The sequence below is a fragment of the Dendrobates tinctorius genome, unplaced genomic scaffold (assembly GCF_039654945.1).
Source record: "Dendrobates tinctorius isolate UK_male_01 unplaced genomic scaffold, ASM3965494v1 ptg000093l, whole genome shotgun sequence".
NCBI classification, from domain to species: domain Eukaryota; kingdom Metazoa; phylum Chordata; class Amphibia; order Anura; family Dendrobatidae; genus Dendrobates; species Dendrobates tinctorius.
In genome coordinates this window covers 10,566,084-10,579,840 of record NW_027361761.1, presented here as the reverse complement: position 1 = coordinate 10,579,840, position 13,757 = coordinate 10,566,084, and the positions used below count along the sequence as shown (strand labels likewise).

The following is a 13,757-nucleotide window of genomic DNA, read 5'->3' as shown; positions in this document are numbered from 1 at the left end:
TACCCCTTTCCCTAATCTTATATATTGGGGGATTGCACATTATCCCTTTCCCAAATCTTATATATTGGGGGATTGCACATTACCCCTTTCCCTAATGTTATATATTGGGGGATTGCACTTCACCCCTTTCCCTAATCTTATATATTGGGGGATTGCACATTACCCCTTTCCCTAATCTTATATATTGGGGGATTGCACATTATCCCTTTCCCTAATCTTATATATTGGGGGATTGCACATTACCCCTTTCCTTAATCTTATATATTGGGGGATTGCACATTACCCCTTTCCCTAATCTTATATATTGGGGGATTGCACATTACCCCTTTCCCTAATCTTATATATTGGGGGATTGTACATCACCCCTTTCCTTAATCTTATATATTGGGGGATTGCACATTACCCCTTTCCCTAATCTTATATATTGGGGGATTGTACATCACCCCTTTCCCTAATCTTATATATTGGGGGATTGCACATTACCCCTTTCCCTAATGTTATATATTGGGGGATTGTACATCACCCCTTTCCCTAATCTTATATATAGGGGGATTGTACATCACCCCTTTCCCTAATGTTATATATTGGGGGATTGTACATCACCCTTTTCCCTAATCTTATATATTGGGGGATTGTACATCACCCCTTTCCCTAATGTTATATATTGGGGGATTGTACATCACCCCTTTCCCTAATGTTATATATTGGGGGATTGTACATCACCCTTTTCCCTAATCTTATATATTGGGGGATTGCACATTACCCCTTTCCCTAATGTTATATATTGGGGGATTGTACATCACCCCTTTCCCTAATGTTATATATTGGGGGATTGTACATCACCCCTTTCCCTAATGTTATATATTGGGGGATTGTACATCACCCTTTTCCCTAATCTTATATATTGGGGGATTGCACATTACCCCTTTCCCTAATGTTATATATTGGGGGATTGTACATCACCCCTTTCCCTAATCTTATATATAGGGGGATTGTACATCACCCCTTTCCCTAATGTTATATATTGGGGGATTGTACATCACCCTTTTCCCTAATCTTATATATTGGGGGATTGCACATTACCCCTTTCCCTAATCTTATATATTGGGGGATTGCACATTACCCCTTTCCCTAATCTTATATATTGGGGGATTGTACATCACCCCTTTCCCTAATCTTATATATTGGGGGATTGCACATTACCCCTTTCCCTAATGTTATATATTGGGGGATTGTACATCACCCCTTTCCCTAATCTTATATATAGGGGGATTGTACATCACCCCTTTCCCTAATGTTATATATTGGGGGATTGTACATCACCCTTTTCCCTAATCTTATATATTGGGGGATTGTACATCACCCCTTTCCCTAATCTTATATATTGGGGGATTGCACATTACCCCTTTCCCTAATGTTATATATTGGGGGATTGTACATCACCCCTTTCCCTAATCTTATATATTGGGGGATTGTACATCACCCCTTTCCCTAATGTTATATATTGGGGGATTGTACATCACCCCTTTCCCTAATCTTATATATTGGGGGATTGCACTTCACCCCTTTCACTAATCTTATATATTGGGGGATTGTACATCACCCCTTTCCCTAATCTTATATATTGGGGGATTGCACATTACCCCTTTCCCTAATGTTATATATTGGGGGATTGCACTTCACCCCTTTCCCTAATCTTATATATTGGGGGATTGCACATTACCCCTTTCCCTAATGTTATATATTGGGGGATTGCACATTACCCCTTCCTCTAATCTTGTATATTAAGGGATTGCACATTACCCCTTTCCCAAATCTTATATATTGGGGAATTGCACTTCACCCCTTTCCCTAATCTTATATATTGGGGAATTGCACTTCACCCCTTTCCCTAATCTTATATATTGGGGGATTGTACATCACCCATTTCCCTAATCTTATATATTGGGGGATTGTACATCACCCCTTTCCCTAATCTTATATATTGGGGGATTGCACATTACCCCTTTCCCTAATCTTATATATTGGGGGATTGTACATCACCCCTTTCCCTAATCTTATATATTGGGGGATTGTACATCACCCCTTTCCCTAATGTTATATATTGGGGGATTGTACATCACCCCTTTCCCTAATCTTATATATTGGGGGATTGCACATTACCCCTTTCCATAATGTTATATATTGGGGGATTGCACATTACCCCTTTCCCTAATCTTATATATTGGGGGATTGCACATTACCCCTTTCCCAAATCTTATATATTGGGGGATTGTACATTATCCCTTTCCCAAGTCTTACATATTGGGGGATTGTACATTAACCCTTTCCCAAATCTTATATATTGGGGGATTGTACATTACCCCTTTCCCAAATCTTATATATTGGGGGATTGCACATTATCCCTTTCCCAAATCTTATATATTGGGGGATTGCACATTATCCCTTTCCCAAATCTTATATATTGGGGGATTGTACATTACCCCTTTCCCAAATCTTATATATTGGGGGATTGCACATTATCCCTTTCCCAAATCTTATATATTGGGGGATTGCACATTATCCCTTTCCCAAATCTTATATATTGGGGGATTGTACATCACCCCTTTCCCTAATCTTATATATTAGGGGATTGCACATTGCTCCTTTTCCTAATCTTGTTTATTGGGGGATTGCACTTTACCCCTTTTCCTAATGTTATTTATTGGGGAAATGGAAGCCCTATAGTATAATAGTAATGTTTATGGTTCAGCGTGACAGTGTCACCCACTTTTGGTCTTTCTTTCCTCCTCCTTGCTGTGTTTCAGGGCACACTTGTTAGCCCACCTCTCAGCATTCTGTGCAGCTTCTTCACTCCATACCTTAACAAAAAAAACAGGAGCATCATCAAGTTTAAACAGTAAGTTTTGTTCAATTTTTATATAGTAAAATAATTGATAAGTGCAAGCAAAAAATGCAAAATGCACGACAATCTAGCCGTCACTTTTTTACAAGATTGTTTGGGACATTGTCCTTTTCCATTACTCAGATTCTTTCATTGGCTATAAATCACTCTATGCATATTATATACCCCATTGTTACTTTTATCCTGCCACTAGTTAAAAAAATAACAGAATTTGGAAAGTATTAAAGAAAATTTCACTTTTGCCCCATGATATTAATTTTATATGTACATGCACACTCATTTGAGGTGAGAATGCATGAGTTCAGAACTGGGAAAAAGCAATATAGTGCTCTTTCACAATTGACTGAAGGATCCTGGTCTTGTAATCCCGATATTGGCAGGAGCAGCTAGAAGTACAATGTGAATGGGTCCCGACTCTCCTAGAAAGATGACGTTGGCGGCATGAAAGATCCAATCTATTGGTTTTCCTATTGCTAATCCTTTCTTCCCTCTGCGTAATAAGCCTCTGACAGAGGAGTGTAGCAGAGACTCTCTCATACGGAACACAGGAGACTCGGGCAGCCAACATTTCCTGAGTATTGGCAATGTCGGGGGAAATAGCTGTTGGCTGGACTATCATTTGGCCGCAGCGATCTAATGTGTCAGCAGCTAAGAACTAACTTATTGGACACGTTGAACCTTCTTTTTCCAACATGTGTCGACAGGACATGCCTTTTGGCAAGGTTCCCTACAGCAGTAAATGTTCTAAAAAGAAAAGTATCCGTAAACAAAGCAAACACCTACTAAGAGACCTCGTGGATTTAGGCTAGTTTCACATTAGCGTTTACGGCCGCAGCGTCGGGCTGCGCACAGCCACCGCTAAGCCCCGCCCCTGCCACGCCTCCACCAGTAGCTCTGCCTACGGACGCATGACGCTGCATGCGTCCAGCATCCCCTATCTTTAGCACTGGGGACGCAGGCCGTGACCAGTATGCATTTGGCTGCGCAATTTGGTGCGCTTGGCGCAGCGTCAAAAGGATGCATGCACCGCCAAACGCATACTACGCACGGCCTGCGTCCCCAGTGCTAAAGATAGGGGACGCAGGACGCATGCAGCGTCATGCGTCCATAGGCGGAGCTACCGGTGGAGGTGCGGCAGGGGGCGGGGCTTAGCTGCGGCCGTAAACGCTAATGTGAATCTAGCCTAAAACAGTTGTGACCAACTATTAGAGATCAGTCCTTTGTCCTTCCTTAATTTCCCTTTGAGTTGATGTATTGGAAAATAATTAAAGGGAATCTGTAATCAGGTTTTTGCTAAGTAATCTTAGGGCAGCATGAGAGCATGATGCCAACATGATGCAGATACCGTGATTCTCGAGGTGTTTCATTAGGTTGTGTGTTGCTGTTTTAATAAAGTAAGTGTTTATTTCAGCAGGAGGTTATCACTACAGGACTAGGTGTCTTGTGTAGGCTAATGATGCAAATTGTCTCTTCAGAGAGGAAGAGGACTAGAACTCTAGTGCCATCTATTGGAAGTAGCAATCCTAAAAGTCAATGTTGACCCTTTAACCAGCCTTGATACATGACTTAGGATAAAAGCCAAGCCAGAATCTCAATTTTCAGACACTGTGTTTCGGGGGTACTGCCCCTCATCAGTGCAAAGTGTGAGATCTGGTTTGGCTGTGTGAGAGGTGTCTGACCGGTATCCAAGAAGTATCATTTCACCTTGCGGAGAATGACATGCTAAGCATGTGGAGGTGAGGAGACTTAAAGCTGCAATGCTATTCTGGGAAATATGCTAATTATGCAAATTGTCTCTTCAGAGAGGAAAAGGACTAGAACTCTAGTGCCACCTATTGGAAGTAGCAATCCTAAAAGTCAATGTTGACCCTTTAACGAGCCTTGTTACATGACATAGGATAAAAGCCAAGCCAGAATCTCAATTTGCAGACACTGTGTTTCAGGGTACTGCCCCTCGTCAGTGCAAAATGTGAGATCTGGTTTGGCTGTGTGTAGGCTAGTCCTGCTGTTCTTTCTAACTCCGCCCCCAAACCTGATTAACAGCTTTCTGTCAATGTACAGTGGACACAGAAAGCTGCCGATCAGTGGTGTTGGCGGAGTTACAGAGAACTAAGCATTTAGGCTAGTTTCACACTAGCGCTTTTGAGCGCAGCGATGGCCTGCGCACGGCCGCCGCTAAGCCCCGCCCCCTACCGCGCCTCCACCGGCAGCTCCGCCTACCGACGCTGCATGCGTCCTGCGTCCCCTATCTTTATCACTGGGGCGCAGGGCGGGCGCAGTATGCATTTGGCGGCGTATGCGTCCTTTTGACGGTGCACCGACCTGCGCAAAACGCAACCTGCTGCAGTTTGGTTGCGCTCGGCGCACCGTCAAAAAGTCGCATGTGCCGCCAAACGCATACTGCGCATGGCCTGCGCCCCCAGTGATAAAGATAGGGGACGCAGGACGCATGCAGCGTCATGCGCCGGTAGGCGGAGCTACCGGCAGGGGCGGGGCTTAGCGGCGGCCGTGCGCAGGCCGTCGTTGCACTCAAAAGCGCTAGTGTGAAACTAGCCTTAGAGAACTGTTAATCTGCAGAAGGGAAAACAATGACTGTATCAAAATGACAGCAAGCAGATCAGGAAGTAGCACACCGCTGGAATCGGGATCTCAGCCCCAACACCATGATGCTCTCAGATTACAAAGCAAAAATTTGCTGACAGATTCCCTTTAAGAAAAAATGACCAGCATTGTAAAAAACATGATTTCGTCGTACTCTGTTAGGAGATGTGAATGGCATATGTGTCTATGTTTGGTCACCCAGTGGTTGTGATGGTAATTGCATCCTGTTGTGTTTTATTGAAATGGAAAAATCAATTCATAGAACTTTGGTCCATCAGGCAGATCAGTAATCTGTGATTGCTGGATGGAAGGCTTTCCAATCTCCTTGTCTCCTGGCATTCTTGGCCTTTATTTTGGTTAGCTGCACTGGCACAATGTTGTGTGTTCATCTCGCCACAACAATGAAGTCATGTCAACCCGGCTAATCAAAGAAGAAAATTCAGGATTGTTGGGAGGTCAGTAAATTTTTAGGAGTCCCGTCCTGTTGCTACTGATTACAGACCTGGCCGATGGAGTCATGTAAATTGATTCTCCCATCTCTAGAGCTATGTCATTCTATTGAATTTGTTCCCAAATTTGTTCCAAATTTTCCTACCTTCACTGCACATTAGGACCAATATGGCATAGAGAGGAAAGGGAAAAAAGGAGGCTGGCATCACATTGTTAAGATCATTTTAAGTTAACTTAGAACAGATTACCTTTTACATAATAAAACTGGAAAACGTATTGAATATTATAAATTTGTACAAAGTTATAGTGAAGTAAAAAGTTGAAGGATGCTACATCGAGAAGAGGACGAACCAGATGCTTCCATTCTACTCGATAATGCAATGAGAATGACACGACTCACCACTTGTAACATATTTTTTGCGGCTGGCACGACCTCACTTCTGAGTTTATTCATTAGGTCAACAATCTCTTTCTGGACTTCAGCTTTTTTTGTTGATAGACGAGCCAATGGATCAGAAGCCTGAAAGAAGAACAGCCGACAGAAAAGATATTTTCAGAGCCTAGCTATAAGAATTAGTTAAGAGTATAAGACGATAACGTCCCAACATCGAGAATCCGACCAAGAGAAGTTCTCGGCATGATTATTCTCTGAGATCTTCTAGGTGTTGACGTTCTCATCCTATAATCTGCTCTTCATAGGGCTAGATTCTAAAATGTGTTGTAATTATTATGAAGAAATTTACAAGGATGAAACTAAAGTGTCATCTTGCTCCAAACTCTACAGTTGTGGCCAAAAGTATTGACACCCCTGCAATTCTGTCAGATAATACTCAGTTTCTTCCTGAAAATGATTGCAAACACAAATTCTTTGGTATTATTATCTTCATTTAATTTGTCTTAAATGAAAAAACACAAAAGAGAATGAAGCAAAACATTGATCATTTCACACAAAACTCCAAAAATGGGCCAGACAAAAGTATTGGCACCCTCAGCCTAATACTTAGTTGCACAACCTTTAGCCAAAATAACTGCGACCAACCGCTTCCAGTAACCATCAATGAGTTTCTTACAATGCTCTGCTGGAATTTTAGACCATTCTTCTTTGGCAAACTGCTCCTGTCCCTGCTATTTGAAGGGTGCCTTCTCCAAACTGCCATTTTTAGATCTCTCCACAGGTGTTCTATGGGATTCAGGTCTGGACTCATTGCTGGCCACCTTAGAAGTCTCCAGTGCTTTCTCTCAAACCATTTTCTAGTGCTTTTTGAAGTGTGTTTTGGGTCATTGTCCTGCTGGAAAACCCATGACCTCTGAGGGAGACCCAGCTTTCTCACACTGGGCCCTACATTATGCTGCAAAATTTGTTGGTAGTCTTCTGACTTCATAATGCCATGCACACGGTCAAGCAGTCCAGTGCCAGAGGCAGCAAAGCAACCCCAAAACATCAGGGAACCTCCGCCATGTTTGACTGTAGGGACCGTGTTCTTTTCTTTGAATGCCTCTTTTTTCTCCGGTAAACTCTATGTTGATGCCTTTGCCCAAAAAGCTCCACTTTTGTCTCATCTGACCAGAGAACATTCTTCCAAAACGTTTTAGGCTTTTTCAGGTAAGTTTTGGCAAACTCCAGGTTGGGCTTTTTTATGTCTCGGGGTAAGAAGTGGGGTCTTCCTGGGTCTCCAACCATACAGTCACTTTTCATTTAGATGCCGACGGATAATACGGGTTGACACTGTTGTACCCTCGGACTACAGGGCAGCTTGAACTTGTTTGGATGTTAGTCGAGGTTCTTTATCCAACATCTGCACAATCTTGCGTTGAAATCTCTTGTCAATTTTTCTTTTCCGTCCACATCTAGGGAGGTTATCCACAGTGCCATGGGCTTTAAACTTCTTGATGACACTGCGCACGGTAGACACAGGAACATTCAGGTCTTTGGAGATGGACTTGTAGCCTTGAGATTGCTCATGCTTCCTCACAATTTGGTTTCTCAAGTCCTCAGACAGTTCTTTGGTCTTCTTTCTTTTCTCCATGCTCAATGTGGTACACACAAGGACACAGGACAGAGGTTGAGTCAACTTTAATCCATGTCAACTGGCTGCAAGTGTGATTTAGTTATTGCCAACACCTGTTTGGTGCCACAGGTAAGTTACAGGTGCTGTTAATTACACAAATTAGAGAAGCATCACATGATTTTTCGAACAGTGCCAATACTTTTGTCCACCCTCTTTTTTATGTTTGGTATGGAATTATATCCAATTTGGCTTTAGGACAATTCTTTTTGTGTTTTTTCATTTAAGACAAATTAAATGAAGATAATAATACCAAAGAATTTGTGTTTGCAATCATTTTCAGGAAGAAACTGAGTATTATCTGACAGAATTGCAGGGGTGTCAATACTTTTTGCCACAACTGTGTAAACTCTGCATCAAAGAAAAGAGAAAACATGAACAACAATTCCTGGTTCTTTTGGCAGTTGGCCTAAGAAGAACTATCTTAGCAGCAAGATACTATCTCTGTTCTGGGCATAATATTGATGATGCCATCCTTATAACTTTGTGTCCTTAAGGTATGTTCACACCTGAGATTTTTGGCAGCAGTTTTTGGTGTAGATAAATTGTGAAATGCAACATTCTTGCAAGAGAAAAAACTTCCGCGGCAAAAATGATGCATTTTACATTACCAGCAAAGCAAATGAGGTATCAAAAAATCTAATTTACACTCTGAGTTTTTTTTTTTTTTAATTTGCAGTTCATGTCAATTCTTCAGCATTTTTACTGCTTTTCTCATCCAGTTGGATTAATAGGAAAAGAATGCAAGTAAAAATGCTACAAAAACGCAAGTGAAAACTAGCAAAAACTCAGCAAAACTGTATGCATTGTGCCCAGCGATTTTTTTTTTCTGCCACCACTCTAGATTTTGGTGTTGAGAAAGCGTTGCAGAAAAAGCAGCGTGTGAACATTCACTTATTATTCTTACGTCATATGCCCTTGATGACACCAAGAGTGAACTATTTTGGCAATCAGTTGCCCAATGGCAGAAGAGTCTAGGGAAACTCAAGGCTCTCCAAAAAATGTAACAGCTAAGTTTTTCTTATAAGGAGCTCCTAATCAGCTGCTTCTCTTTGAAGGGGTTGTCCACTACATTGATATTTGATGACGGGTCATTTGGGGGGTGGAGGGGAGTCAGACACTTTGCTGCTCGCGGAAAAACTCATCCACCCTACGTCCCGCTTGTCGAGAACTGAAGCTCTGCTCTTCATTTTGCTGTGGTCATTTGTGTATATTTTTGTTTATTTTAACTAATTATGATTAAAATAATACGCAGCAATATGTAAGTCAAAGAAAATACTGTCGAAAGTAATACACATTATTACAAGTAATACAAGTAAAATACATCTAAAAAAAATACTCCTACAAATATGTTTAGTAAGGTGCACATACCTGAATCTGGACCACAAGCGCCATAAGCAGGGTTGAGATGCAAAGGGTAAAAATCCCCATTTTCTTCCTGTAACAGACATTTTATTTTGTTACATATCATTTATTTGCATGGGGTGCTTATCCATCAAAAGGTGAAATAAAGTATTACACTGGGCCGATTTAAATCAGTGGGAAGTATGTAGGAAGCAGGACAGATCCTCCAGAGAGAGACAATGTATGAAAGAAGCAGGACAGGACAGGTCCTCCAGAGAGAGACAATGTATGAAAGAAGAAGGACAGGACAGGACCTCCAGAGAGAGACAATGTATGTATGAAGCAGGACAGGACAGGTCCTCTAGAGAGAGATAATGGATGTATGAAGCAGGACAGGATAGGTCCTTTAGAGAGAGACAATGTATGTATGAAACAGGACAGGACAGGTCCTCCAGAGAGAGACAATGTGTGTATGAAGCAGGACAGGACAGGTCCTCCAGAGAGAGACAATGTGTGTATGAAGCAGGACAGGACAGGACCTCCAGAGAGAGACAATGTGTGTATGAAGCAGGACAGGACAGGACCTCCAGAGAGAGACAATGTATGTATGAAGCAGGACAGGACAGGTCCTCCAGAGAGAGACAATATGTGTATGAAGCAGGACAGGACAGGTCCTCCAGAGAGAGACAATGTGTGTATGAAGCAGGACAGGACAGGTCCTCCAGAGAGAGACAATGTGTGTATGAAGCAGGACAGGACAGGACCTCCAGAGAGAGACAATGTATGAAAGAAGAAGGACAGGACAGGACCTCCAGAGAGAGACAATGTATGTATGAAGCAGGACAGGACAGGTCCTCTAGAGAGAGATAATGGATGTATGAAGCAGGACAGGATAGGTCCTTTAGAGAGAGACAATGTATGTATGAAACAGGACAGGACAGGTCCTCCAGAGAGAGACAATGTGTGTATGAAGCAGGACAGGACAGGTCCTCCAGAGAGAGACAATGTGTGTATGAAGCAGGACAGGACAGGACCTCCAGAGAGAGACAATGTGTGTATGAAGCAGGACAGGACAGGACCTCCAGAGAGAGACAATGTATGTATGAAGCAGGACAGGACAGGTCCTCCAGAGAGAGACAATGTGTGTATGAAGCAGGACAGGACAGGTCCTCCAGAGAGAGACAATGTGTGTATGAAGCAGGACAGGACAGGTCCTCCAGAGAGAGACAATGTGTGTATGAAGCAGGACAGGACAGGACCTCCAGAGAGAGACAATGTATGTATGAAGCAGGACAGGACAGGTCCTCTAGGGAGAGATAATGGATGTATGAAGCAGGACAGGTCCTCCAGAGAGAGACAATGTATGTATAATGTAGGTCAGGTCCTCCAGAAAGAGACAATGTATGTATGATGCAAAACAGGACTGGTCCTCCAGAGAGAGACAATGTATGAAAGATGCAGGACAGGACAGGTCCTCTAGAGAGAGATAATGGATGTATGAAGCAGGACAGGATAGGTCCTTCAGAGAAAGACAATGTATGTATGAAACAGGACAGGACAGGTCCTCCAGAGAGAGACAATGTGTGTATGAAGCAGGACAGGACAGGTCCTCTAGGGAGAGATGATGGATGTATGAAGCAGGACAGGTCCTCCAGAGATTGACAATGTATGTATAATGTAGGTCAGGTCCTCCAGAAAGAGACAATGTATGTATGATGCAAAACAGGAATGGTCCTCCAGAGAGAGACAATGTATGAAAGATGCAGGACAGGACAGGTCCTCTAGAGAGAGACAATGTATGTATGAAACAGGACAGGATAGGTCCTTCAGAGAGAGACAATGTATGTATGAAACAGGACAGGACAGGTCCTCCAGAGAGAGACAATGTGTGTATGAAGCAGGACAGGACAGGTCCTCTAGGGAGAGATGATGGATGTATGAAGCAGGACAGGTCCTCCAGAGATTGACAATGTATGTATAATGTAGGTCAGGTCCTCCAGAAAGAGACAATGTATGTATGATGCAAAACAGGACTGGTCCTCCAGAGAGAGACAATGTATGAAAGATGCAGGACAGGACAGGTCCTCTAGAGAGAGATAATGGATGTATGAAGCAGGACAGTATAGGTCCTTCAGAGAGAGACAATGTATGTATGAAACAGGACAGGTCCTCCAGAGAGAGACAATGTGTGTATGAAGCAGGACAGGACAGGTCCTCTAGGGAGAGATGATGGATGTATCAAGCAGGACAGGTCCTCCAGAGAGAGACAATGTATGTATAATGTAGGTCAGGTCCTCCAGAAAGAGACAATGTATGTATGATGCAAAACAGGACTGGTCCTCCAGAGAGAGACAATGTATGAAAGATGCAGGACAGGACAGGTCCTCTAGAGAGAGATGATGGATGTATGAAGCTGGACAGGATAGGTCCTTCAGAGAGAGACAATGTATATATGAAACAGGACAGAACAAGTCCTCCAGAGAGAGACAATGTATGAAGGATGCAAGACAGGAGTGGTCCTCCAGAGTGAGACGATGTATTTTTGATGAAGGACAGGTACGCCAGGGAGAGAAAATGTATGCATGATGCAAAGCAGGACTTGTCCTGCAGAGAGAGGCAACATATGTATGATGCAGGACAGGACTGGTCCTCCAGAGAGAGATGACATGTGCATGATGCAGGACAGGTCCTCTTCTCCATAGAGAGACGATGTAGGTATGATGCAGGACAGGACCTCCAGAGAGAGACAATGCATGTATGACACAGTACAGGACAGGTCCTCCAGAGAGAGATAATGTATGTATGATGCAAGAAAGAACTGGATATCCAGAGAGCGACAATGTATTTATGATGCAGGGCAGGACAGGTCCTCCAGAGAGAGACTATGTATGATGCAGCACAGGAAAGGTCCTCCAGAGAGAGATGACATGTGTATAATGCAGGACAGGACAGGTCCTCCAGAGAGAAACACTTTTTGGTTATGCTCTTTACTCTACCCAAGTAGACCCTGAATGCAGGACACCTCTTTTTATCTCAGAATTCCCTCATATGAAGAACAGCTATGAAGGGCATGTCTTGCTCGAGAGGACCCAAACAGAGACAGATCATTGATTTTATCTGCACAGTAGAGTACCTTACTCCATCTGTGGAGGAGCTGCAGGAGAATTAATCACTTGCTCTTAGAGTCAGATTATCCTAAAATCAGCTTAATTTCAGTACACCCTTCTAATTAAAAACGATTTCCCAAAGTGGACATTAACTTTTTAAACATTTTTAGAAGCTTACAATTTTTATATTATTTACAAGCCCACACAAGGGATTACCCAACACTATAAAAAAATATATTCTTTTCTTGACCTAAATGTTTACAAAATAACAAATTCAACTTTCGTCATCCCCATGGATCCAGCGAAGGTTTACTGTATAATAGAGGTCTGCATCACCTGCTGAAACAATGTTCAACAGGACGACTACAGGAGTCTAGAGAACCGCGCCATCAGATGATGCATTGCCTGTCACTTGCCTGCTGCAGCCAATATCAGGATTTAGCAATCTTGCTGACATCAAAAACGGCGCAGACTTTGCTCCTGGAGATCCACGGGAAGAACGGACCGGGGAGAATAGCTCCATTTGTTATTTTGAAAACATCCATGCTTAGACAAAAAAATATATATTTTCACTGCTGGACATTGAAAAATGTAACATAAGCACAAAATACATATTTAAAGGAAAAGACATAAAGTAAAAAATTGTGTAATTACAATCTAAAAACATAATAAATGTGAGCTAATATAAGACAGTAGCAATGAATCTTCAGCATTGGGCGCTCCCCGATCTCTCACCTGATTCTACAAGAAGAATCTACTCACCTCGTGTCCTTGATTTTGGTGATGAGTGAAATGTGAGGTCACACTGTCTCTGATGCTGTATTTATAAGGCTGATGTACTAAATACTTCCTGTGATTTGTCACAAACGGATGAAGCAATTTGCATTTTAAAAAGCCACGAGACAATAATGACAGAGGTTACACAAGTGTTCTGCAAATATGCCAATAAGGTCACATGAGAATGTCATTAAAACTTCCTTATTGTTGATCATCCACAGAAGAAACCTTTACTACGTTCTGAGAAATAGACGCACTTTGTTTATGGCAACAATAATAGAAATAAAGGAAGAAATTAAAAAAAGGATATCCTTGTACAAACAGCCCGGCTGCATCTGGGCATCAAGCCATGCATGGGGCCAAAAAATAAACAATGTTAGATAATCTGATTATGGGAAGTAGTACTCAGACTCAGGTTGGTAAAGGACAATCCTCAAATTAGCCTGGGGTAAAGGATTAAACTATTAGAGTTGAGCGATACCACCCGATACTGAAAAATATCGTATC

At 42.4% G+C, this 13,757-nt stretch overlaps 1 protein-coding gene across 1 annotated transcript in view; it reads right to left on the bottom strand.

Moving 5' to 3' along the window:
* LOC141098542 (cysteine-rich venom protein-like) overlaps positions 1–13,375 on the bottom strand; it is a 35,164-nt gene extending 21,789 nt beyond the window's left edge. Inside the window, exons 1-4 of the mRNA XM_073586420.1 lie at positions 13,236–13,375; positions 9,394–9,460; positions 6,357–6,476; positions 2,771–2,861 (exon numbers count right to left, since the gene is read on the bottom strand). Coding sequence (XP_073442521.1) covers positions 2,771–2,861; positions 6,357–6,476; positions 9,394–9,453 — 271 coding nt within the window. The 5' untranslated portion in view covers positions 9,454–9,460; positions 13,236–13,375. The remainder of the gene's footprint in view (positions 1–2,770; positions 2,862–6,356; positions 6,477–9,393; positions 9,461–13,235) is intronic.
* Between the last annotated feature and the right edge of the window lie 382 nt (positions 13,376–13,757).